This window comes from Procambarus clarkii, chromosome 15 (genome assembly GCF_040958095.1).
Source record: "Procambarus clarkii isolate CNS0578487 chromosome 15, FALCON_Pclarkii_2.0, whole genome shotgun sequence".
Lineage (NCBI taxonomy): Eukaryota > Metazoa > Arthropoda > Malacostraca > Decapoda > Cambaridae > Procambarus > Procambarus clarkii.
The window spans coordinates 35,187,106-35,212,451 of record NC_091164.1 but is presented as its reverse complement, the minus strand read 5'-3'; the positions used below and the strand labels follow the sequence as shown (position 1 = coordinate 35,212,451).

At 49.0% G+C, this 25,346-nt stretch overlaps 1 protein-coding gene across 1 annotated transcript in view; it reads left to right on the top strand.

Annotated features, from left to right (window-relative positions):
• Positions 1-2,506, top strand: part of LOC138365070 (uncharacterized) — a 30,996-nt gene extending 28,490 nt beyond the window's left edge. Inside the window, exon 3 of the mRNA XM_069325178.1 lies at positions 2,393-2,506. Coding sequence (XP_069181279.1) covers positions 2,393-2,506 — 114 coding nt within the window. The remainder of the gene's footprint in view (positions 1-2,392) is intronic.
• Positions 2,507-25,346: the final 22,840 nt, after the last annotated feature.

The window sequence follows — 25,346 nt, the reverse complement described above, 5'->3', positions numbered from 1 at the left end:
GTCGGCAGGAGTATGTACCTCGCTCCTCCTTAACGAATCCACAGTGTATGGGGAACCGTGGCGGGATGAACATTGAAAACCCTTTAAGACAAAATGGGTTACTTCCGCAGGAGGGTGCTCTCTCGCTCTCTTACCCCTCAACACTTACGACTTCCTGTAGGGGGGAAGCTAATGGATGTCCAGGCCTTCCTCTCAGGTATGGGGGTTCTCCCTCCCCCCTCCCCAAACATCATATCCACTATGTTGGATCCCCTCTCATCCTCTACTTACCTTACTATCATCAAACTATTATCATCATCACACAGGATTAAGTCTATGACAAACACACATACATATTCATTTACTCCTTCCTCTTATCCTTCTATTTTCTTACGACTTCCCAGAAATTCCCTTTGTGACTAGAGCGACGCGGTACACCTGCTCACCCGCCACTCAAGACCGCGTCCGACACGCGCCAAACTTCCGGGAAATTTCCCTCCCAAACTCTCTGCGACGACGACGACGCGCACCACCTGGCACCCATCAACATGACTTACTCTCTTTCCTGACCACATACCCAAACACAGGACGCTCACACGCGTCCGAGACGCGCCAAACTTCCGGGAAAATCCCCAAAAATCCTTGAGGACTACGACTACGCGAGCCACCTGTCGGGTGGCACTCACCTGAGTGCCACCTGGCAGGTGGTGCGTGCGTTCGTAGTCCTCATTCACACTACTGACCACCACGGCCACCACGGCCACCACGGACCACCACGGACCACCACGGCCACCACGGACCACCACGGCCACCACGGCCACCACGGACCACCACGACCACCACGGACCACCACGGCCACCACGGCCACCACGGCCACCACGGACCACCACGGCCACCACGGACCACCACGACCACCACGGACCACCACGGCCACCACGGCCACCACGGACCACCACGACCACCACGGACCACCACGGACCACCACGGCCACCACGGACCACCACGGCCACCACGGACCACCACGACCACCACAGCCACCACGGACCACCACGGCCACCACGGACCACCACGGTCACCACGGACCACCACGGACCACCATGGCCACCACGGACCACCACGACCACCACGGCCACCACGGACCACCACGGCCACCACGGCCACCACGGCCACCACGGCCACCACGGACCACCACGACCACCACGGACCACCACGGCCACCACGGCCTCCACGGACCACCACGGCCACCACGGACCACCACGGACCACCACGGCCACCACGGACCACCACGACCACCACGGCCACCACGGACCACCACGGCCACCACGGACCACCACGGCCACCACGGACCACCACGGACCACCACGGCCACCACGGACCACCACGGCCACCACGGACCACCACGGCCACCACGGACCACCACGACCACCACGGCCACCACGGACCACCACGGCCACCACGACCACCACGGACCACCACGGCCACCACGGACCACCACGGCCACCACGGCCACCACGGACCACCACGGACCACCACGGCCACCACGGACCACCACGACCACCACGGCCACCACGGACCACCACGGCCACCACGGACCACCACGGCCACCACGGACCACCACGGACCACCACGGCCACCACGGACCACCACGACCACCACGGCCACCACGGCCCACCACGGCCACCACGGACCACCACGGCCACCACGGACGAGGAAAAAACGTTGATTGAGGTACTCAGAGGTTGTTTACCTGTGGGGCTGGGGGGGGTGAGGGGGAACGGGAGGACTAGGAGCTGGGATAGGGAGGGGAATGTGGGATAGGGGGGGACAGAATACCTTTGGGATGGGACGGGGGGAAGGAATGGTGCCCAACCACTTGTGGACAGTCGGGGATTGAACGCGAACCTGCATGACGCTAGACTGTCGCTCTACCCTCCACCCCAATTGGGGATGGGACGGGGGGAAGGAATGGTGCCCAATCACTTGTGGACGGTCAGGGATTGAACGCTTCAATCCCTTAATTGTATGGGATTGGAGTACAAAGTCTCCACTGTCAATCACATATAATCTAATGAACAAATCCCCAAAAGCCGTGACGAGGGTTCGAACCTACGTCCGAGAGCATCCCAAACCTTGCCTTAATCGACTGAGCAACGACATGGTAAAAGAATTGCAACCGGGAAATCAACCTGACTTACCACGGGTCCTGCAGTCTCTCTTGTGCATGTGTTCATTTGATGCATCACGCTATTGTCACTTCTGTGTGTAATATATAACCTAGATATAGATACAGATATAGATATAGATATAGATATAGATATAGATATAGATATAGACTTCACCTAAGTTGATGGGCAGGCCAGAATGGAGGAGCTTCTTAAGTAATTCCTGCAACTGCTTCAAATATTGTCTTCAGATACGTCCATCTCCAAGTGATAACATCCGCGTAGGGGTCTTCAAGACCTCCTATGATCTACAGGGACGTTGTACGGGTCGTTACGAAGACCTAAACGAAGTCTTTCGTATCTAAACAGCTCAAATTGTGTGATAAATGCTGACGTTTGTTCAGCATGTTCATTTACATCAGTCTGGCAGTTGTCCTTTACTGGATATTTCTCCGTCAGGCTTCCCTTCTAAACGGGGAAATCTTTCGCCTTTTACTGAAGTCCTTCATGGTATCTTAAACGTCGTTAATGTGTCGTTATCTTGGGGGTTATCTTGGGGTTATCTTGGGGTTATCTTGAGGTTATCATGGGGTTATCTTGGGGTTATCTTAGGGTTATCTTGTTGTTACCTTGAGATTATTCTTAGGTTATCTTGTTATCTTGAGGTTATCTTGAGATGATTTTGGGGCTCAGCATCCCCGCGGCCCGGTCCTCGACCAGGCCTCCACCTTTTCGTTACACATCCCCAGGAAGCAGCAGCAGCCTGTGGCAGCTGTCTAACTCCCAGGTACCTATTGACTGCTCCTATTACTTACTATATACTGGTAATTAAAGTTCACATGACGTTAGTAAACGAACTACAAATATTAATGACTGAACTAGAAGGGCTTATCTGCCGAGTGTATTTGCATATGATACAGCAGGTGAACGTCCCGAGAATGAGTCAAAATTATCGCCTGTTGGTGGTGTCGAACCCACGTGTAACCGTAAGTTGAGGAGACTGGCTCCCTGTTGATTATCTCCACTCTGTGAAAAACATACAAAGTACCCACAGCAACGCTAATCTTTCCCCCTAATTAAGCTCAATTGAGTGAAATAACTTCGTATTTGGAGCTAAACTTACTGTGGGTTTAATGGGTCTCATGCAGCGTAACCACAGGTTAACTCTAGTACCAGATAATACGGCCATAAAACTTTATAAAAAAAAATAAAAAATAAAATAAAATGTTTATTTAGGTAAGGTACATACATACAATAAATTTTTACAAAGATTGGTTAACTTATAGGTAGAGCTAGTACATACAATGCCTAAAGCCACTATTACGCAAAGCGTTTCGGGCATGAAAAACTTAAATGACAAGCTTAATACAAATTGAGTAGAATGAAAACAAGAAATGAAAACATAGATGAAAAAGCAGAACAAATACAATTATGTCGACAAACAGCGCTCTTTAAAAAAAAACAGACATTGGTTGACAATAGAAGGGTAAGGTAGGTTACAGGGAATTTATTAGGTATAGCTTCGTTTTTAACTTAAACTGGTTGAGAGAGGTACAGTCTTTAACATGGTTGGGAAGGTCATTCCACATTCTGGGCCCCTTGATTTGTAGAGTGTAACTAAACCGACCGGATACGATTTACCTTTGTGGTGGAGATGACAACGATGTCTATCTAGGAGCCGAAGCACTTCGGATGTCTCCGATATTAGACGATACTAATTTGCTAACTGCTGTAGGGACGAGGCCATGTTGGCGTGAGTCTCGGAGCCCAAGCGATGCGTCCTCCTCCCTCCGTCGTGGTGAATGTCTGGAAAATTAGTCTCGCTATTTATTTCATCTCGTCCACTAACGAGACGGTATTTGGCATCATTTTATGCCCTATTATTTGACATCAAATTCCAGGAAAATAATTTTTCACTGTTTATAACACTGGATCGGAAGGTGTTTCGTGATTTAAAGCACATTTAATGTCTTCGCCCACACATACGTGGTGTCCGGAGTTCGAGTCTCCCAGAGCCCAGGTGAATGTAACGTTCAGGGGCCAGATTCACGAAGCAGTTATGAACGTGTACATTTTTCCTCAATCTTTGATGGCTTTGGTTACATTTATTAAACAGTTTACATGCATGAAAACGTCCCAATCAACTGTTGTTATTGTTATAAACAGCCTCCTGGCTTTGGAGCTCATTAACTGTTAAATAATTGTAAACAAAGCCGCCAAAGATTGAGAAAAGATGTACAGGTTCGTAAGTACTTGCGTAACTGCTTCGTGAATCTGGCCCCAGACCCACATACATGTACTAAAATACAGGAATCAGCGAGGTGGTTGCACATCTTTAGGGCGGTTGCATCTTTGTTCTGCAATGTTGCACACGCACTCAGTGTGGGGAAGCAACTCACGAATTCTTCCAACATTAATAGTAAAAAAATAAAATGTTTATTTAGGTAAGGTACATACATACAATAAATTTTTACAAAGATTGGTTGACTTATAGGTAGAGCTAGTACATACAATGCCTAAAGCCACTATTACGCAAAGCGTTTCGGGCATGATAAACTTAAATGACAAGCTTAATACTAATTGAGCATAATGAGTAGAATGAAAACAAGAAATGAAAACATAGATGAAAAAGCAGCACAAATACAATTATGTCGACAAACAGCACTCTTTAAAAAAAAAACAGACATTGGTTGACAATAGAAGGGTAAGGTAGGTTACAGGGAATTTATTAGGTATAGCTTCGTTTTTAACTTAAACTGGTTGAGAGAGGTACAGTCTTTAACATGATTGGGAAGGTCATTCCACATTCTGGGCCCCTTGATTTGTAGAGCATTTCTAGTTTGATTAAGTCGTACTCTAGGAATATCAAAACTGTATTTATTTCTGGTGTGGTGCTCATGGGTTCTGTTACAACCTTCTATGAAGCTTTTGAGATCAGGATTGGCATTATAGTTTAGCGTTTTATATATGTATAATACACATGAGAGAATGTGCAGTGACTTAATGTCTAACATATTCAGAGATTTGAGTAGGGGTACCGAGTGATGTCTGGGGCCAGAGTTGGATATTGTCCTAATAGCAGCTTTGTGTTGAGTAATTAGAGGACGTAAGTGATTTTGGGTAGTAGAGCCCCAAGCACAAATACAATAGTTGAGATATGGATAGATAAGGGAGTAATAGAGATAGTGTTACGGACCCGAGCCCAGCGCCGTAGCACGGAGCAGTGACGACATCGCCATCTGTGAGTCTGCTCCCGAAACCCCCTCCAAATGGACAGCGTCATCTAGTGAGGGCGGGATATAACGGCCACAGGGGCTGGTTTCCCGTCTTAATCAGCTCGGGACATAGCCGCTGCTGACCTCTGGTGAGGTGGCACTTAGACAGCAACGCCATCTATGGAGTGAATAGGTGGACGTTTGTGTCTAAGCCTGTGAGTGAGGTGCAATAGAATGTCATCAGTACTAATGACGTGTCTGATTACAGAGTCGACCTGGGACTGCTGTATTTGACGATGAGGCAATCTACCCAAGGCAGCCATAGTCTCTCCACGTGTTTGCTGCAGAAGCTGTGAGTTGCTCCCGGATGAACACTGCTGAGAGTGTTAGCCTGCCTGTGACGTGGCAGAGTTGAGGAATCGTCGTACCCGGGGGTTGACTGGTGGAAGAGACTAGCCACTGTGGTGCTATAGAGAGGAGAGTGATCAGCGGAATCACACGAGGCTCCTGCCTAGGGTTCGCAACCCTAGTATCGGTCGTAGAGTGGCCTACGCAGCGGAGCTGATTGGAACCTGCCAGTTACAAGCTGGATTTGGGGTTGAAGGCCTCCACGACGATGCACCCACTGGGACTGTGATTTGGCTGGCCTGTGGCCTGGGTAGATTCACCAAAAGAATCAAAGGATTCATCGTGAGGCCACGAGAAGAGAACCAGGGCTACTCGTCTTGAGCACCGTAGAGTATCCTGTGTCTTCAGAGGAAGACACGTTGTTGTATATAAGTGTAGTTATAGCCCCAGCGAGTGACTGTGAAATATATATTTATGGTGGTGGTTAATATATATATTTTTATTAGTGTATTTGTATCCCTTCCCCTTTAATTTACTTGCGTTATGGAACGCACCCCTTGAAAGCCACTACTAACTTGGGGCCGGATACCCAAACTCTAATAACATCAGAGAAGAACCCCAGTTGCGACCCAATAGGGCCGTAACATAATTGGCATCCCCAGCGGGATCCGACCCCGTGTCAAGTATGTTTGACAGGGGTGGTGACGTAGCGCAATCCCCTGTAAATAATTCCCCGTGTGTAACTATTAGGACGTTATACGTCCTGTGCGGTGCTCGGTGCGATTCAGTGCAATATTGTAGAGTGCGGTGCTCGCTGTGATTAAGTGCAATATTGCGTAGTGCGGTGCTCGGTGTAATTCCGTGCAACAGTGGCAAGTGAAGTGCTCGGTGCATTAAGTACTAAAGTGAAAGCGGTGTGTTAAGTGCTAGTGTTCCATCTAAGCGACAATGGCGGAAAAAGCGACCATCTTCGATCTGGACGATGTTCAGGCCTTTCTGAACAGGGAGGACTGTCTTGCCAGATTAAAATATCTGGGGAAACAGGAACTCGTATTAGTAAGCGCCTATTTGGAGATAAAGATACGTGCCTGTGATTCCCGTGTGGAGATCTTGTCCAAGGTTCACAAGCATTTGAATTCCGAGGAGAAACAAGAAAGTGAGGCACAAAGTACCAAAGAAAGTGAAGAAGTAGCTTCTACTGAAAAGGAAGATAAGGGCAGTGACATTGAAAGTGATGAGAGTGAACTGAATATAAGTTTACTTACAGTCAAATTACGTGCCTTAGAAATAAATCGTGAGATAGAATGGAAGAAATTAGAATTAGAACGAGAATTAAAAGATAAAGAAATGGAGATGAGGCGTTTAGAATTAGAAGAAAGGAAAGAAGAGCGAGAAAGAGAAGAGAAACGAGAGAGAGAAGAGCGAGAAAGAGAAGAGAAATGAGAGAGAGAAGAACGAGAAAGAGAAAGAGAAAGAAAAGAGCGAGAAAGAGAAGAGAAACGAGAAGAACGAGAAAGAGAAGAGAAACGAGAGAGAGAAGAACGAGAAAGAGAAAGAGAAGAGCGAGAAAGAGAAGAGAAACGAGAGAGAGAAGAGCGAGAAAGAGAAGAGAAACGAGAGAGAGAAGAGCGAGAAAGAGAAGAGAAACGAGAGAGAGAAGAGCGAGAAAGAGAAGAGAAACGAGAGAGAGAAGAGCGAGAAAGAGAAAGAGAAGAATGAGACAGGCAAGAACGACGAGACAGAGAGGAAAAAGAGAGACAACATGAGCTAGAAGTATTGCGATTAGGCGGTGGTCGGAGGCAAACAATGGAAACGAGTATTTTCGATCCGGTAAGGAACATCAAGATGGTCCTGAAGTTCAACGAAAAGGAAGTTTCGAAGTTCTTCGCGGCCTTCGAGAAAGTCGCAGCCTCTTTGGAGTGGCCGAAGGAGAATTGGGCCATCATGATACAGTCCGTCTTGACTGGGAAGGCCCAAATCGCCTACTCCACGTTGTCCCTTGATGACTCCAGCGATTACGACAAGGTGAAGAAGGTCGTGCTCATGGCGTACCAATTGGTACCTGAGGTGTACAGGTAGAAGTTTAGAAACCTGAAAAAGACCTCGGAGCACACGTTCACCGAATTCACCACCATCAAGGAGCGGCTTTTCCAGGAATGGTGTGCCTCTCGGAAGGTGGAGACCAAAGAAGACCTCAAGCAGCTCATACTGTTAGAGGACTTCAAAGACTGTCTGTCTGGAGATCTGAAGACGTACTTAGAGGAACAGCAGGTAGGGACCTTACGTGCGGCAGCCACTATGGCTGAAGAGTACATCTTAACGCATAGGCCTTCTGCTAAGTATGTCCCGAGGAATTACCCACGCCGGTTTGACAAACCTCATCAGGAAGAGGAGAGACCCGTCCCACAAAGCGCTAAGAAGACGCCCCCAAGTAGCCCTCGAAGGACTAGTCCTAACAGTCCAAAACACCGTAGTCCGAGGAGGAATATGGTGTGTTGGACTTGTGGGCAGAAAGGGCACGTAGCTGCTATGTGCCGAGGCAGAAGAGGTAGCGGCCCACGTAGGGAGGTGATGTTGATGAGCTGTGTGACACCACCAGAGGGAACCCCGTCCCTGATGACTAGTCAGGAAGAGCCAAGATTGTTTTCCCCTCACACTTCAGGCGGGTATGTATCGAGTGATCATACTGGTAGATCAGTTGTAGTGCTCAGAGATAGTGGAGCAGCCCAGTCCCTGATCGTGAGAAACTCGTTACCCGAGGGAGTGAGTGTGGATGGGAGACAAAAGGATGTCCTGGTCGGGTTTCCTAGGACGCGGTATGTTGCCCCCTTAGTGCCGGTACATCTAGACTCGCCTTACTTCAGCGGCACATGTGCGTTGGCAGTAGTTGATACCCTACCTAAAGCTGGGATTGACGTGATACTAGCCAACGACTTGGTGACAGATTGGAGCAACAATCATCCCAAGATTGTGGACGAGCCAGCCGGAACAGCAAGGTCCGAGGTAACAGCTGGAAATGGTAATATCCGGGTACAGACAGACATGGAATTAGATAACGTGTTTAATCCTTCCTCTCGCCTACTGGTTGACAGCATTCTAGCAGAGTCTCCTGATTCTTCTCCCGACGAGGAACATGAGGTTAAGGAGGCAGAAGCGATTGAGCAAGAAGAGAGGCCAGTACAAACACCCACGGATACCCCAGAGTCTGGAGTGAAGGCACCCGAGTACTTGCAGTATGGCAAGGTACAACGTTCATTGAACCGGCCAGAGATCCCCCAGACATCGGAGGTATGTGAGGTATGTGTGAAGGATCTAGTGCCCTCTTCGGTCCAAACCCAGCTAATGGATATAGCCGGTTATGGACATTACAGGCTCATGAAACTTATCCCTAAGTTAGCCAAATGTTTCTTAGCGGTATTTTTTGTTCTTATGTGTGTTCTCAGTAAGGACCAGTGGACGACCCGACAGATGATGGCTCCCATGAACATCGCGAAGAGACCCCAGGGATTGGAGACGTGCACTGTGAGTAGTGCAGTCGAAGAAGGGACCTGGAAGGTGATGGTAGATACAGGAGGTACGAGAGGTGATATTATGAGTGACTGTTTCCAACAGGTTGACGCCCCCCGCGTGATTGCCGAGCCTGGATGTAGCGTTATGCGGAACGTTGGTCGACCTGATGGTGGTAGAGTGGACACCATCTTCGATGTACGAACAGCCCTGTTGGGACTAGGTGTTGTCACGTGGGGGGTGGTGGGCCGGGGCTCTGCTAGCACTCGGCTGCTAGGGACTCAAAAGGCCGAATACTCAGCCCCCCCGACTCCCGGGATTCACCGGAGTCTCCTTGGTCACACAGGAGAGGACCAACAATGCCCACCTCCGCAGGTCTTTGCTTCCACCACAAAAGGGGGTGCCACTGATTCACCCTGGAAGCCCTCCAGTCAAACACGGGGAAACTGCTGTTAACAGTTCCGGCCTAGACCCGTGGAGGAGTGAAGGAAGACTCAGGCTTACCTTATAGCAATAACCACCCTGAGTCCTGCCTGCCAGACAAAAAGGTTGCAGGAACTCCTTTCCCGCCTGTATTCTCTATCTTCTTCTTAGCAAGGTCGCCAGCTGGGTTATTATATCTGCACCCCAGCAATGCAGTACAGTGGGTGTATTATATATTGTTTGTAGCCAGAAGATTGCTACTCCCATAGAGCTGCTACTAGACTGTTGGCCCAGGGTACTCTCCCAGGAAGGTCTGTGTGGCTTTACCTCTCTCCGGCCACTACGTTAATAGTTGCCACCATTCAGGCACCGATACTGATCGGATGGCTAAGGGTACACTTTTATGTAAGTCTGTGCTGTCTTTACCACCCTCCAGGCAATAAGAACTTCTATAGAGAACGTTGTGTCCCCTAGGTGGTACAATGATAACCTTCGTGTATGCTCATAGAGAATTATCATAAATGGAGGCACACTTAAACACAGTGATAAAATGTGTGAATTTACTGATGCAAATTACATGAACACACACACAATCACAAGTAATACATGAATATGGAAATATGGATAATAAGTCTGGAGATCGTCAGCCTCTTCTTCCACGACCTCCAACACTCCTTCAACTGGGCAGAAAGACAGGAGTCCCACACTCTCACAGGAGGGCCTCTTCACCACGTCGGCGCCTCTTCTTCACTGTCCTGCCATCCATACACACTGTCCTCTCTGACAGTCCTGGACACAAGCTGCCTTGCAGCCTACTCTACTACTAAAGTATTAATGTCCTGTTGCCACATACATAAGTAACTATTGTGGCCTAACTAGCCTACTCACACAAGGGGTAATGGGAGTGAAAATGATCTACCTTACATTCCTGGCTCACGACGCCTGTCCCTCGATGGTGTGAGGTTCCCACGCCTCCTTGGGTCGATCCTTGACGATCCAGGACGTTCCACAGGTCCTCAGGTGTCGTGGAGCCTTCGCGTCGTCGCCGTTCCAATCCCTGAGATTCAACTGCCCCAATCCTGGTTCATCGATGGGCGCTGAGCTAATCACTATTTTTCCCACACTCGCCCCTTCCACAAGGCGTTGCTCCTTGTCCTAGGCACGGTGTCGTCCTTCCAAGACCCTCAGTGGATGTGACCCGGTCACAGCTAGGCTTGCCCGCCACACCTTTTCTGACCCTCAACGTCCAACGTCGCCGCCCTGCGTCGTCGCCGAATATTTTCCAAGTTTAGCCCTCTTTCGCTCAATAAACTTGGTTCCTTTTGCTTCCCAGAAGCGCGGGGTCTCCAATATATCCGATGGGCTGCAATAGCCAGCACTAATCCACTAAGAAAGGCTTGTAGAGCCTCTAATCCTGGAGAGCAGACCGAGGTGCGTCCTGTCGCTTCCAAGGTCGGGTCACTTCTGACGTTGGCGCCGCCCAGGGCACTCGGTGACGTCATGGCGGGCCCTGATTCGTCGCCCGCGACCTAAGTCGGCCAATCCGCGATCGGCTAGTGTCCCTTCCAAAAGGTCATATCTGCATTAGGGGATACTCTTTCATTTTATAACAGGGCGCCAATTTCCCTTTATTTACAACTTATAATGTAACTTCCTTCCCTTTACTGGCAGTCGGTCTGGTCGCCACATATATCATTAGACTCCCTGAACCTCAGAGAATCAGTAGGGAGAGCTGATATGACTCTTAAAGCAGGCAAACGAAAGAGATAGGAGAGGGCACCGTAACATACCCCTCCCCTTAAAATAAGAGTCATATCGGTTAGTAAATCCGGGAGAGGGCATCTGCCACCACATTCTCCTTTCCTTTAATGTGCCTGATTTCTAGCCAGTACTCTTGGAACAGTAGGGCCCATCTTGTCAGCCTTTGGTTCGTGTTCTTCATCCTGTGCACGAACGTCAAGGGGTTATGATCGGTGAACACTTGCACCGGTCTAGTACCTCCACCCACATAGATGTCAAAATGCTTCAGTGCCAGGATCAGGACCAAGGCTTCCTTTTTCACTGTACTATAAGCCCTCTGGTACTTTTCGAATTTCTTCGAGTAGAATGCCACTGGACGGTGGACTCCGTCCTTCTCTTGAGCTAACATGGCTCCAATCCCCACGTCGCTAGCGTCGACGTATAAGATAAAGTCTGACTCAAAGTCAGGCGAAATCAGCACTGGCGCTTCAGTCAACAACTTCTTAGTCTTCTCAAAGGACTCCTGGCATGCTTCCCCCCACTTCCATCTAACGTTCTTAGATAGCAATTCAGTCAGAGGGTGTGCCACTGTCGAGAAGTTATTGCAAAATCCTCTATAGTATCCAACCATCCCTAAATATCGTAACAATTCCTTTCTCGTCCTGGGATTCGGATATTCTTTGATTGCCATCACTTTCTGGTCTACTGGAGTCACTTCCCCTTGACCCACGACGAAACCTAAGTATTCTAATCGGGCCTTTCCGAATTCGCTCTTGGCCAGATTAACGGTCAGGTTCGCTTCTTCCAACCGTTGGAATAACTCCGTCAGTCGATTCATATGTTGTTTCCAGCTATCGGCGTACACCACTATATCATCTATATACACGGCGCAGCCTTCCATCCCTCTTAGCACTTCGTTCATCATCCTCTGAAAGCAACTTCCGCTGTTCTTCATACCAAACGGAAGCACTTTGTACTGGTACAATCCGTCTGGAGTAGCAAACGCTGAGATCTTTCTCGCACTCGGAGACAAAGGGATTTGATAATACCCTTTCAGCAGGTCGACCTTGGTGACAAACCTTGCATTTCCTACTTGGTCGACGCAATCACTTATTCGGGGCATCGGGTGAGAATCTGACACGGTTATGGCATTCACTTTACGATAGTCAGTGCAAAAACGATATGATCCGTCACTCTTCTTGACCAGCACACAGGGCGAGCTCCACTCACCGTCGCTGGGCTCAGCGAGATCATTCGCTAGCAGATATTCCACCTCCTGTCGCATGATCTTCCTCTTCTCGGAACTCACCCGATAAGCACTCTGCTTGATTGGCTTTCCTCCGCACACGTCCACCTCGTGCACCACACTCTTGTGCCGTCTGGGCACATCCGTGAAAAGCGACTTGTTCCTTCTTATCAGGGTCACTAGTTCTCTCCTTTTCTCTTTATCCAGATGACGCAGCCTGTCTTCTAGGTGTGTCAAACTCTCTGTATTCGACAGGCGCGTACCATCGGCACGGGCCCACTTTCTCTCCTCCGCTGGCAACACTTGGTCCATCTCCATACACAGAACCAATTTCCCCTCTCGCGACTGTGTTGCTCCCTTCACTCCCCACTCTCTTGCTCCTCTGGGAAGTATGGCTTTAAACGATTGATATGACACACCTGTGTCTTGTTAGGGCGATTCGGCTTGCTGATCTCATAATTTACAGGACCCACACGCCGAACAACCGAGTATGGACCACCAAAGCGTGATTCCGTCACTCTACCCCTCCCAGGTAGCAACATCATCACTCTGGCTCCTGCCTCGAACTCCCTTGGGACAGCCTTCTTGTCGTACCAGATCGACATCTTCTCTTGCGCTGTCTTCAAGTGATCAGCAGCCAGCTCCTTCGCCGTTTTCAATCGTTCATGGAATCTTCGCACATACTCTTCCACTGTCACTAATATCTTCTCCGCCGTCATCTGCTCCTTCAGCATCAATAACGGGCTCCTTACTTCGTGCCCAAACACTAGCTGGAATGGAGAGAATCCCAGAGACTCAACTATAGCATCTCGGATCGCGAACAGGGCTGGACAGACAGCCTCATCCCATTCCGCTCCCTGTTCAGCACAATACACTCTTAAGATGGTCTTCAGAGTTGAATGGAACCTCTCAATCGCTCCCTGCGATTGAGGTCTATAAGGAGACGATCGTAGTTGGGCTATTCCCCAGCTCGCAATAGCCTGCCTAAAGCACCTCGACTGGAAAACACTTCCACAGTCGGACTGGATCTCCTTGGGCACACCTACCCAAGCAAAGAACCGCTGAAGGTGTCCCATGACGCATTTCGATGTCACCTTCCGCACTGGGATCGCCTCTGGAAATCTCGTCGAAGCACACATGATAGTCAATAAGTAATTGTTCCCTTTTCTTGTCTTAGGTAGTGGCTCCACGACGTCGATTATTAGGCGCTCAAACGCCTGACCAAATGCTGGAACTGGAACTAAAGGTGCTTTCGGGATGGCAGGAACGTTCTTCCCCGCTCTCTGGCACGGGAAACACGTCTTGCAAATTCTTCTTACATCCGCGTCCATGCCCGGCCAATAAAAATGTTCCCGAAGCCTGCCTAAGGTCTTGGTTACTCCCAAGTGACCCGCGGGATCCACTGTGTGTGCAAGCTTTAGCACCGCGCATCTGTACTGAGCTGGCACCACCACCTGATGCCTCACTCTCAGCATATCATCGCCCGCTTCTTCCCTAACCGGCCTCCATTGCCTCATTAACACTCCCTTCTCCACGGAGAAATGAGTCGGTGACTTGGGTCCAGCGAGACCTCCTTCCGCCTCCCGTACCAACTCAGGAAACTCTTCCTTTTGCAGCTCACCTAGACGGGTGCGGTCAATACCTAAAGGACTGGTGAGAGTAACTTGGACACTCTTATCCGACGCTTCCTCACCTGTCGCTTGTCCTCTGGCCTCCTCTTGGAACAAATGATCGAGCCCCAGGTCACCCGGCATGTTCTCTTCGGCGTGACTGGATCCGCTCACATCACCTTCATTGACGTCTCGTCCTGACGTCACTGTGCATACCGGAAATGCCACTCTCGCAATTTCCATTTCGCCACTACTGGCGCCCGTCTTGCTGCTCTGTCGATAGGGCTCTACACACTCCTCATCCTTAATCAAATTCGGGAGAACACATCCCCCACAGGAGTCATTCCCTAGGATCACCTGAGCGTCCATCCTCGGCAGTAAAGCACAGACCCCTGCCAAGAGAGTCTGACAACCATAGTCTGAATTAAGAGTCACCCTATGGAGGGGCATCCTCACTTGTCCCCCCAACGTCCTTATCAGGGCCTCCCCTGTACTGGAACTTCTATAGTCCTCGGGGAAGAGGGATTCACTAACAAGGGTGAAGTCGGACCCAGTGTCCCTCAGCATCCTCGCTGGCACAGGATCAGCTCCCCTTATCTTCACCGTCCCCTCACACACAAAGGGGTGGATCCTCTTCTCCCTCATCACCGGCATATCACCTGAATAATCGTTGGCTTCTCCGCTTTCCATCCTCGCGAAAGCCACGTTTCCACCGTGCCTGGGGCGACCGCACTCCCTTGCAAGGTGTCCTCGTCCCCCACAGTTGTAACACCGACCGCCTCTCCTAGGCGATCCTCTACCAGTCCTCCTGGTAGCACCAATGGTAGAGGTTCCCTGAGTCCTCCTAGGACTCTCTGTCGTCGGTTCCCGGGCAGCAGCACTCGCTCCCGAGCTAGGTCCACTGCTCACAGGTTGGGGCTTCCTCCCCGCGTCCCTTGAGCTCTTGAACTGGGTTACCTCATTGGGTACACTACTCTTGGGAGAGTCCCCACCCATCCTCGCTCCTCCTGAACTCCTAAGGTTCCCTCCCGACCTGGGGTAAGGCGAGTGTCTGGGCGGCCCCTCCCTCCTGAGATGTAGTGCCTCCTCCAGCATGTCGGCCCGGTCCGCTGCAGCCTTCAGGTCCTTAATACCTGCTTCTCTCAACCTTACTCGCAACTCAGGATGGAGCACTGACATAAACTTCTCCATCACTATCAGTCGTTTGATATCATCCACCGACTCCGCTTCCTCCGCCTTCAACCATCGTAGGAATTTCCGTTCCATATCCCTGGCGGTCTCGGCGTAAGTCTTTCCCGACGCTCTTGTATACTCTCTGAACCGCTTCCGGTACATCTCCGGAGTCAGCCGGAATGAGTGGAGCACCGCATTCTTAATCGCGTCGTAACTAGTACACTCCTCTAGGTCCAGCATGTTATAGGCTTCCCGGGCCTCACCAGTCAACCTGCCCTGGACCAGAGCAGCCCAATCATCTTCTGGCCACTCCTTCAGAGTTGCTATCCGTTCAAAGTGTTCGAAGAACGCCTCAGCTTCTTGTGGTTCGAACGTAGGTAAGTCACGTTCCCTTACCTTGAGGTCATCTCGCTGTGCAGGTAGTGAGGGCAGACCACGCTCAACGCGACGCAATTCGACTTCTTTCTTTGCCTTTATCTCCTCCAGTCGCAGTTGTCTCTCTCCTTCTTCCCGCTGCAGCCGAGCTTCTCTCTCATGATCCTCTCGCTGCAGCCGTGCTTCTCGCTCACGCTCCTCTCGCTGCAGCCGTGCCTCTCGCTCACGCTCCTCTCGCTGCAGCTCAGCCGCACGTTCCTCTCGCTGCATTTGCGCTTCTCTCTCCTCTCGTCGCAGCTGGGCTTCCAGTTGCATCTTCATTATTTCCAGTTGCAGGCTCCTCTTACTACAGCTGGACCTTCCACTGCTCCCATGTTCACTGTGAATTCTCTCCACACTGGTAGGCGCTTGGGGTGGCTCTAGTCGGGACGGTTCGCCTTGCGACGGCTCTCCTCGGGACGGCTCCTCTTGAGATGGCTCCTCTCCCGTCGCCTCCTCTCGAGCTGTGAGCTGTGCCATGATCTCTATCCTTCGCTCCGCTACCTTAGTCGTCCTCAACCTGATCCCAAAGTGGTTTGCCACTTGTTGGAGCTGGGCCTTGGTACACTCCTCCAAAATTCTCTCGTCCCTTGTGTCAATAAATTTCTTTACTTTGTCCTCCTCCATCTCTATATCATTGAGCATACACGACAGCACAGACAAGTTAGTAGGCACTAATTTCACCGTTTCAGTCCCTTAGCTGGTTGAGTAACAGTACTACTGAATTCACTGGCCACACTGTATTAGTACCCTGGCAACACTTGTCTTGAAATTTGGGCCACACTGTAGCTTGATCCGCGCTTCCTGGCGAAGTTCCCAGTTCTTGGCTACCGGGGTTCGAATCCTGGCAAGGTCGCCAGTTCTCTGTCACGTGGGGGGTGGTAGGCCGGAGCTCTGCTAGCACTCGGCTGCTAGGGGCTCAAAAGGCCGAATACTTAGCCCCTCCGACTTCCGGGATTCACTGGAGTCTCCTTGGTCACACAGGAGAGGACCAACAATGCCCACCTCCGCAGGTCTTTGCTTCCACCACAAAAGGGGGTGCCATTGATTCACCCTGGAAGCCCTCCAGTCAAACACGGGGAAACTGCTGTTAACAGTTCCGGCCTAGACCCGTGGAGGAGTGAAGGAAGACTCAGGCTTACCTTATAGCAATAACCACCCTGAGTCCTGCCTGCCAGACAAAAAGGTTGCAGGAACTCCTTTCCCGCCTGTATTCTCTATCTTCTTCTTAGCAAGGTCGCCAGCTGGGTTATTATATCTGCACCCCAGCAATGCAGTACAGTGGGTGTATTATATATTGTTTGTAGCCAGAAGATTGCTACTCCCATAGAGCTGCTACTAGACTGTTGGCCCAGGGTACTCTCCCAGGAAGGTATGTGTGGCTTTACCTCTCTCTGGCCACTACGTTAATAGTTGCCACCATTCAGGCACCGATACTGATCGGATGGCTAAGGGTACACTTTTATGTAAGTCTGTGCTGTCTTTACCACCCTCCAGGCAATAAGGACTTCTATAGAGAACGTTGTGTCCCCTAGGTGGTACTATGATAACCTTCGTGTATGCTCATAGAGAATTATCATAAATGGAGGCACACTTAAACACAGTGATAAAATGTGTGAATTTACTGATGCAAATTACATGAACACACACACAATCACAAGTAATACATGAATATGGAAATATGGATAATAAGTCTGGAGATCGTCAGCCTCTTCTTCCACGACCTCCAACACTCCTTCAACTGGGCAGAAAGACAGGAGTCCCACACTCTCACAGGAGGGCCTCTTCACCACGTCGGCGCCTCTTCTTCACTGTCCTGCCATCCATACACACTGTCCTCTCTGACAGTCCTGGACACAAGCTGCCTTGCAGCCTACTCTACTACTAAAGTATTAATGTCCTGTTGCCACATACATAAGTAACTATTGTGGCCTAACTAGCCTACTCACACAAGGGGTAATGGGAGGGAAAATGATCTACCTTACATTCCTGGCTCACGACGTCTGTCCCTCGATGGTGTGAGGTTCCCACGCCTCCTTGGGTCGATCCTTGACGATCCAGGACGTTCCACAGGTCCTCAGGTGTCGTGGAGCCTTCGCGTCGTCGCCGTTCCAATCCCTGAGATTCAGCTGCCCCAATCCTGGTTCATCGATGGGCGCTGAGCTAATCACTATTTTTCCCACACTCGCCCCTTCCACAAGGCGTTGTTCCTTGTCCTAGGCACGGTGTCGTCCTTCCAAGACCCTCAGTGGATGTGACCCAGTCACAGCTAGGCTTGCCCGCCACACCTTTTCTGACCCTCAACGTCCAACGTCGCCGCCCTGCGTCGTCGCCGAATATTTTCCAAGTTTGGCCCTCTTTCGCTCAATAAACTTGGTTCCTTTTGCTTCCCAGAAGCGCGGGGTCTCCAATATATCCGATGGGCTGCAATAGCCAGCACTAATCCACTAAGAAAGGCTTGTAGAGCCTCTAATCCTGGAGAGCAGACCGAGGTGCGTCCTGTCGCTTCCAAGGTCGGGTCACTTCTGACGTTGGCGCCGCCCGGGGCACTCGGTGACGTCATGGCGGGCCCTGATTTGTCGCCCGCGACCTAAGTCGGCCAATCCGCGATCGGCTAGTGTCCCTTCCAAAAGGTCATATCTGCATTAGGGGATACTCTTTCATTTTATAACAGGGCGCCAATTTCCCTTTATTTACAACTTATAATGTAACTTCCTTCCCTTTACTGGCAGTAGGTCTGGTCGCCACATATATCATTAGACTCCCTGAACCTCAGAGAATCAGTAGAGAGAGCTGATATGACTCTTAAAGCAGGCAAACGAAAGAGATAGGAGAGGGCACTGTAACAGTGTGGACCTAGTAGAGGCGTATGCTGTAAGTACTGACTTACCCACTGTCGCTGTCACTCTAAATTATCAGACCCCTGTATTCCAGGTTCCCGTCTCCCTGAAGGACTACCGGACCAGTACCAGAAATGCCGTCTGTGATCAGCCATCATCGGTGCCACGACACAGGGAAGTGTCGACTCACCCCAGATCGAGTCTATACCAATCCTTACTCGGGACACGTGAGATTATGCCCCTGCTTGACATCTTAGTGGAGGTGCGGAAAATCACATCAGGCAGGTCATTGCCTTCCATCGGCAAGTTTCCTTTGTGTTTCCCATTAGGACAGTTCTGCGGACAAGACATCCTTGCCATTCCCGTTCTTAGTGTACGTGAGTCCGTGTGGAGTTGTATCCACGTACTAATTTGGTTTGTTTTGTTTCTTTATAGAAACCCAAACCAAACTCCTTTTGCTGGGGAGGTGTTACGGACCCGAGCCCAGCATCGTAGCACGGAGCAGTGACGACATCACCATCTGTGAGTCTACTCCCGAAACCCCCTCCAAATGGACAGCGCCATCTAGTGAGGGCGGGATATACCGGCCACAGGGGCTGGTTTCCCGTCTTAATCAGCTCGTGACGTAGCCGCTGCTGACCTCTGGTGAGGTGGCGCTTAGACAACAATGCCATCTATGGAGTGGATAGGTGGACGTTTGTGTCTAAGCCTGTGAGTGAGGTGCCCTAGAATGTCATCAGTACTAATGACGTGTCTGATTACAGAGTCGACCTGGGACTGCTGTATTCGACGATGAGGCAATCTACCCAAGGCAGCCATAGTCTCTCCATGTGTTTGCTGCAGAAGCTGTGAGTTGCTCCCGGACAAACACTGCTGAGAGTGTTAGCCTACCTGTGATGTGGCAGAGTTGAGGAATCGTCGTACCCGGGGGTTGACTGGTGGAAGAGACTAGCCACTGTGGTGCTATAGAGAGGAGAGTGCTCAACGGAATCACATGAGGCTCCTGCCTAGGGTTCGCAACCCTAGTATCAGTCGTGGAGTGGCCTACACAGCGGAGCTGATTGGTACCTGCCAGCTACAGGCTGGATTTGGGGTTGAAGGCCTCCACGACGGTGCACCCAGTGGGACTGTGATTTGGCTGGCCTGTGGCCTGGGTAGATTCGCCAAGAGAATCAAAGGATTCATCGTGAGGCCACGAGAAGAGAACCAGGGATACTCGTCTTGAGCACCGTAGAGCATCCTGTGTTTTCAGAGGAAGACAAGTTGTTGTATATAAGTGTAGTTATAGCCCCAGCGAGTGACTGTGAAATATATATTTATGGTGGTGGTTAATATATATATATTTATTAGTGTATTTGTATCCCTTCCCCTTTAATTTACTTGCATTACGGAACGCACCCCTTGAAAGCCACTACTAACTTGGGGCCGGATACCCAAACTCTAATAACATCAGAGAAGAACCCCAGTTGCGACCCAATAGGGCCGTAACAAATAGGTTATACAACTGCCACGAGCCACATACAGAAATACTGTACCTTTTGGTAGCCATACTCATAATAGGTCTGACTTGTGCTACTCACAAAACACCGTGGAGAGGTAGGGGACCTGCTGCATGGGTAACAGCTTCTCCACATCAGCCTGCTGCATAGGTAACAGCTTCTCCTCCATATCAACCTACCCTGTCTTTGCGCCCTGGAGAGGCCACTCCAGACCAACAACCAGAGCCTACTGGTGCTACTCACCATACTCATGATAGTCTGACTGGTGTTACTCACCATACTCATAATAGTCTGACTGGTGTTACTCACCATACTCATAATGAGTCTGACTAGTGCTACTCACCATACTCATAATGAGTCTGACTGGTGCTACTCACCATACTCATAATGAGTCTACTGGTGCTACTCACCATACTCATAATAGATCTGACTGGTGCTACTCACAAAACACCGTGGAGCGAGGGGGGGGAGACCTGCTGCATGGGTAACAGCTTCACCAAACATACTCATAATAGGTTTGGATGTACTCACGAAATACCTTTTTCCACGGCATCAAATTCGACTTGGAGGGCAAGAGTACTGAGGGACGAAGCCGCTCCCCCAGTAAGTTGTTCTCAGAGTGCTGAAGACCGTTAAGTGCCTTAGGGCCCACTTGAATGGTTTTGGAAAAGTTGTTCAATGTCAACCAATATTTTTTGACTAGTTGTATATGAAAATGGCTGCAAATGTTCCAAGTTTCAGTACTGCAGCCTAAATAGAAAGGGAAATATAATTTTGTTTTTCACCCAAAAAGAGAATCAAAGACACTTCTTATATGCATTTTCAAGTGATTTCACACCTTTCACCTTTTCAGATATAATCATTCTATGACACTTTTCTGACACATTAGTATATAATAAAGGATCTGAAGTTTGCGAGTTTCCAAAACATCTTTAGTTTTCCTAATACAAATAGTCAAAGCTCCCCCCCCCAAAAAAAATATGCAAATATGTCATGTTTATTGCTATTATAAAATCAATAAAAGAACTTAGGAAAAAACGCTTCCATCAGAGTTTAGAGACATAAACTTTACATATAAGGTGTAAGTTTAATGTAAATTGAATAAAAAAATGAAAGAGTTATAAGAACTTTTATGTTACTTGAAAATATTGAAAAAAATAAGAAAATAATAAAGTCTAAGGTGCTGCCATCTGTGGCTGAGGTTGACATCAACCAGTTTTCTCCAAAATTGGCACCCTTACAGATAGGCTTATGTGCAGTCAGGTGTATAAGTTTCATGCAAATCGTCCGATAAAAAAAATGGAAAAAAAATATAATTTTTTTTTTAACTTAATTATTTTTCTAATAAAACTAATTATAATTTTTTTTTAATATATGCAATTGAGATAGCCGAGAGTCATAGATATGATATCAGTTGACACTTGTGTTTGATAATCGTTTTTGACCATTTTGGAATAATTTTGACACTTCAATATTTTTTTCTCCCTTCCTATTTATGCTACGATGCTGAGACTTGGACCAGATGAAACCCTTTTTATATACAACTAGTCAAAAAAGTTTGATTGAAATCGAGCCAGTTTTCATGGCATATGTGGATCGAAAACCATTCAAATGCCCCTTAGGCCAAGAGTCGCTTGGCAAGTCTCTATGGACGCAAAGAAATCTTCTACTTCTGAGCAAATCCACAAGGGCCGTGACGAGGATTCGAACCTGCATCCAGGAGCATCCCAGACACTGCCTTACCTCAGTCGATTAAGGCAGCATCTGGGATGCTCCCGGACGCAGGTTCGAATCCTCGTCACGGCCCTTGTGGATTTGTTCATTTGATGCATCACGTTAGTGTGACCTCTGTGTGTAGCAAAGCTTCTACTTGTGGTTCCACTAATGGCCTGCAGCAGCAGCAGCATTATGATGGAGCGGAATGGATCGAATCGTACAGATTGACTGGCTTCCAATTTCTGTATGGTGTCCATTGTTTGTTGTTGTTAAAGATTCGCTACTTGGAACAAAAAGTTCCAAGTAGCACGGGCTATGGTGAGCCCGTATATATTATGGTGTCCAATCCCAGTTCACATTCCTTCTCCTGTACAACAATGGCTGCCTTTTTCAATTCCAATTCAGTTCATTTTTATTCTAGTTCAGATTGTTCTTAATCTGTTCATCGGGATAATTCCAACTCTTGCTTCTGTTGATGAGTTGACGGCTTCTACTGCCGTTATTAGTCATGCTGCTTTGGCCAGACCACACACTAGAAGGTGAAGGGACGACGACGTTTCGGTCCGTCCTGGACCATTCTCACAATCGACTTGAGAATGGTCCAGGACGGACCGAAACGTCGTCGTCGTCCCTTCACCTTCTAGTGTGTGGTCTGGTCAACATACTTTAGCCACGTTATTGTGACTCATCGCCTGCATGTTGCTTTGGCTTCTGCATCCATTGTTGCAAATTCTATCTTCATCTTCATCAAGAATATTGCAGATTTGTCAGTAAGTTGACATTGTTGTTCTTGCATGATAGCTTTTTCTTCACCCAATAGTCGGAGCTGAGATTATGACTCTCCGAGTTAGCTCCATAAGGCCGCTAATTCTGCTTTCATGCAATACAACAGTCATACAACAGGCATGCAACAATACAACAGGCATGCAACATGCATGCAACAATACAACAGGCATGCAACAATACAACAGGCATGCAACAATACAACAGTCATGCAACAATACAACAGTCATGCAACAATACAACAGTCATGCAACAATGCAACAGCCATGCAACAATGCAACAATACAACAGTCATGCAACAATACAACAGGCATGCAACAATACAACAGGCATGCAATAATACAACAGGCATGCAACAATGCAACAGGCATGCAACAATGCAGCAGGCATACAACAATACAACAGTCATGCAACAATACAACAGTCATGCAACAATACAACAGGCATGTAACAATACAACAGTCATGCAACAATACAACAGTCATGCAACAGTCATGCAACAATGCAACAGGCATGCAACAATGCAACAGGCATGCAACAATACAACAGGCATGCAACAATACAACAGGCATGCAACAATGCAACAGGCATACACCAATACAACAGGCATGCAACAATACAACAGGCATACAACAATACAACTGATATTTTTCTTGATATTGGTTACACTAGTTCACTAGTGATGACCTGTCAGAAGGACTACACAAGCCAGCACGCTAACTGCCAGATGTATTCACCTAGTTGTTCTCATCTAATTGTGCTTGCGGGGGATGAGCGCTGGCTCTTTCGTCCCGCCTCTCAACTGTCAATTAATGCTTTTTCCACACACACACACACACACACACACACACACACACACACACACACACACACACACACACACACACACACACACACACACACACACACACACACACAAATACAAAGTAATGAAACTAGACAGTGGACACAGGAGGCCAGACACAGGATACAGAATAGGAGATGAAGTACTTAATGAAACAGACAGAGAGAAAGATCTAGGAGTTGATATCACACCAAACCTGTCTCCTAAAGCCCACATAAAGAGAATAACGTCTGCGGCATATGCGAGGCTGGCTAACATCAGAACGGCGTTCAGGAACCTGTGTAAGGAATCATTCAGAATCTTGTACACCACATATGCAAGACCAATCCTGGAGTATGCGGCCCCAGCATGGAGCCCGTACCTTGTCAAGCACAAGACGAAGCTGGAAAAAGTCCAAAGGTATGCTACTAGACTAGTCCCAGAACTAAGAGGCATGAGTTATGAGGAAAGGCTGTGGGAAATGCACCTTACGACACTGGAAGACAGAAGAGTAAGGGGGGACATGATCACAACCTACAAAATCCTCAGGGGAATCGACCGGGTAAACAAGGATGAACTATTCAACACTGGAGGGACGCGAACAAGGGGACACAGGTGGAAGCTGAGTACCCAAATGAGCCACAGAGACATTAGAAAGAACTTTTTCAGTGTCAGAGTAGTTAGTAAATGGAATGCACTAGGAAGTGATGTGGTGGAGGCTGACTCCATACACAGTTTCAAATGTAGATATGATAGAGCCCAGTAGGCTCAGGAATCTGTACACCAGTTGATTGACGGTTGAGAGGTGGGACCAAAGAGCCAGAGCTCAACCCCCGCAAGCACAATTAGGTGAGTACAATTAGGGGAGTACACACACACACACACACACACACACACACACACACACAGGGGGCCTCGTAGCCTGGTGGATAGCGCGCAGGACTCGTAATTCTGTGGCGCGGGTTCGATTCCCGCACGAGGCAGAAACAAATGGGCAAAGTTTCTTTCACCCTAAGTGCCCCTGTTACCTAGCAGTAAATAGGTACCTGGGAGTTAGTCAGCTGTCACGGGCTGCTTCCTTGGGTGTGTGTGTGTGTGTGGTGTGGAAAAAAAAAATAAGAGTAGTTAGTAAACAGTTGATTGACAGTTGAGAGGCGGGCCGAAAGAGCAAAGCTCAACCCCCTCAAAAACACAACTAGTAAACACACACACACACACACACACACACACACACACACACACACACACACACACACACACACACACACACACACATCCACCCCCTCTTATCCACCCCCTGTACCCTCCCCCTCTTATCCACCCCCTGTACCCTCCCCCTCTTATCCACCCCCTGTACCCTCCCCCTCTCCCCCACCACCCCAAGCCCTCCCTCCTCCACCAATCCCCCCGTGCCAGGTCCCCCCAGCTCCCACTCACCCCAGATCCCAAAGGTCCCCCCCAGAAAAGAAGCAGAAGAGAGTCAGTTTCAGGGTGATGTACTCGAACATAGATGGGATCACAAGCAAGACAAGTGAACTAAGGGAAAGAGCACAAGAAGTTAACCCAGATGTAATCGGACTCACTGAAACAAAACTCTCTGGAATCATAACGAATGCCGTGTTTCCCCAGGAGTATACAGTAATAAGGAAAGAGAGGGAAGGTAGAGGAGGAGGCGGAGTGGCCCTACTCATGAGAAGGGAATGGAGTTTTAAGGAGATGGCCATCCCGGGCTGTGAGGAGTTCAGAGACTACATAGCAGGCACCATAACAATGGGAGGACCAAGAATAGTAGTAGCAGTAATATACAACCCTCCACCAAATGACAGGAGACCCAGTCAAGAGTATGAAAACAACAACAAGGCAGTTAA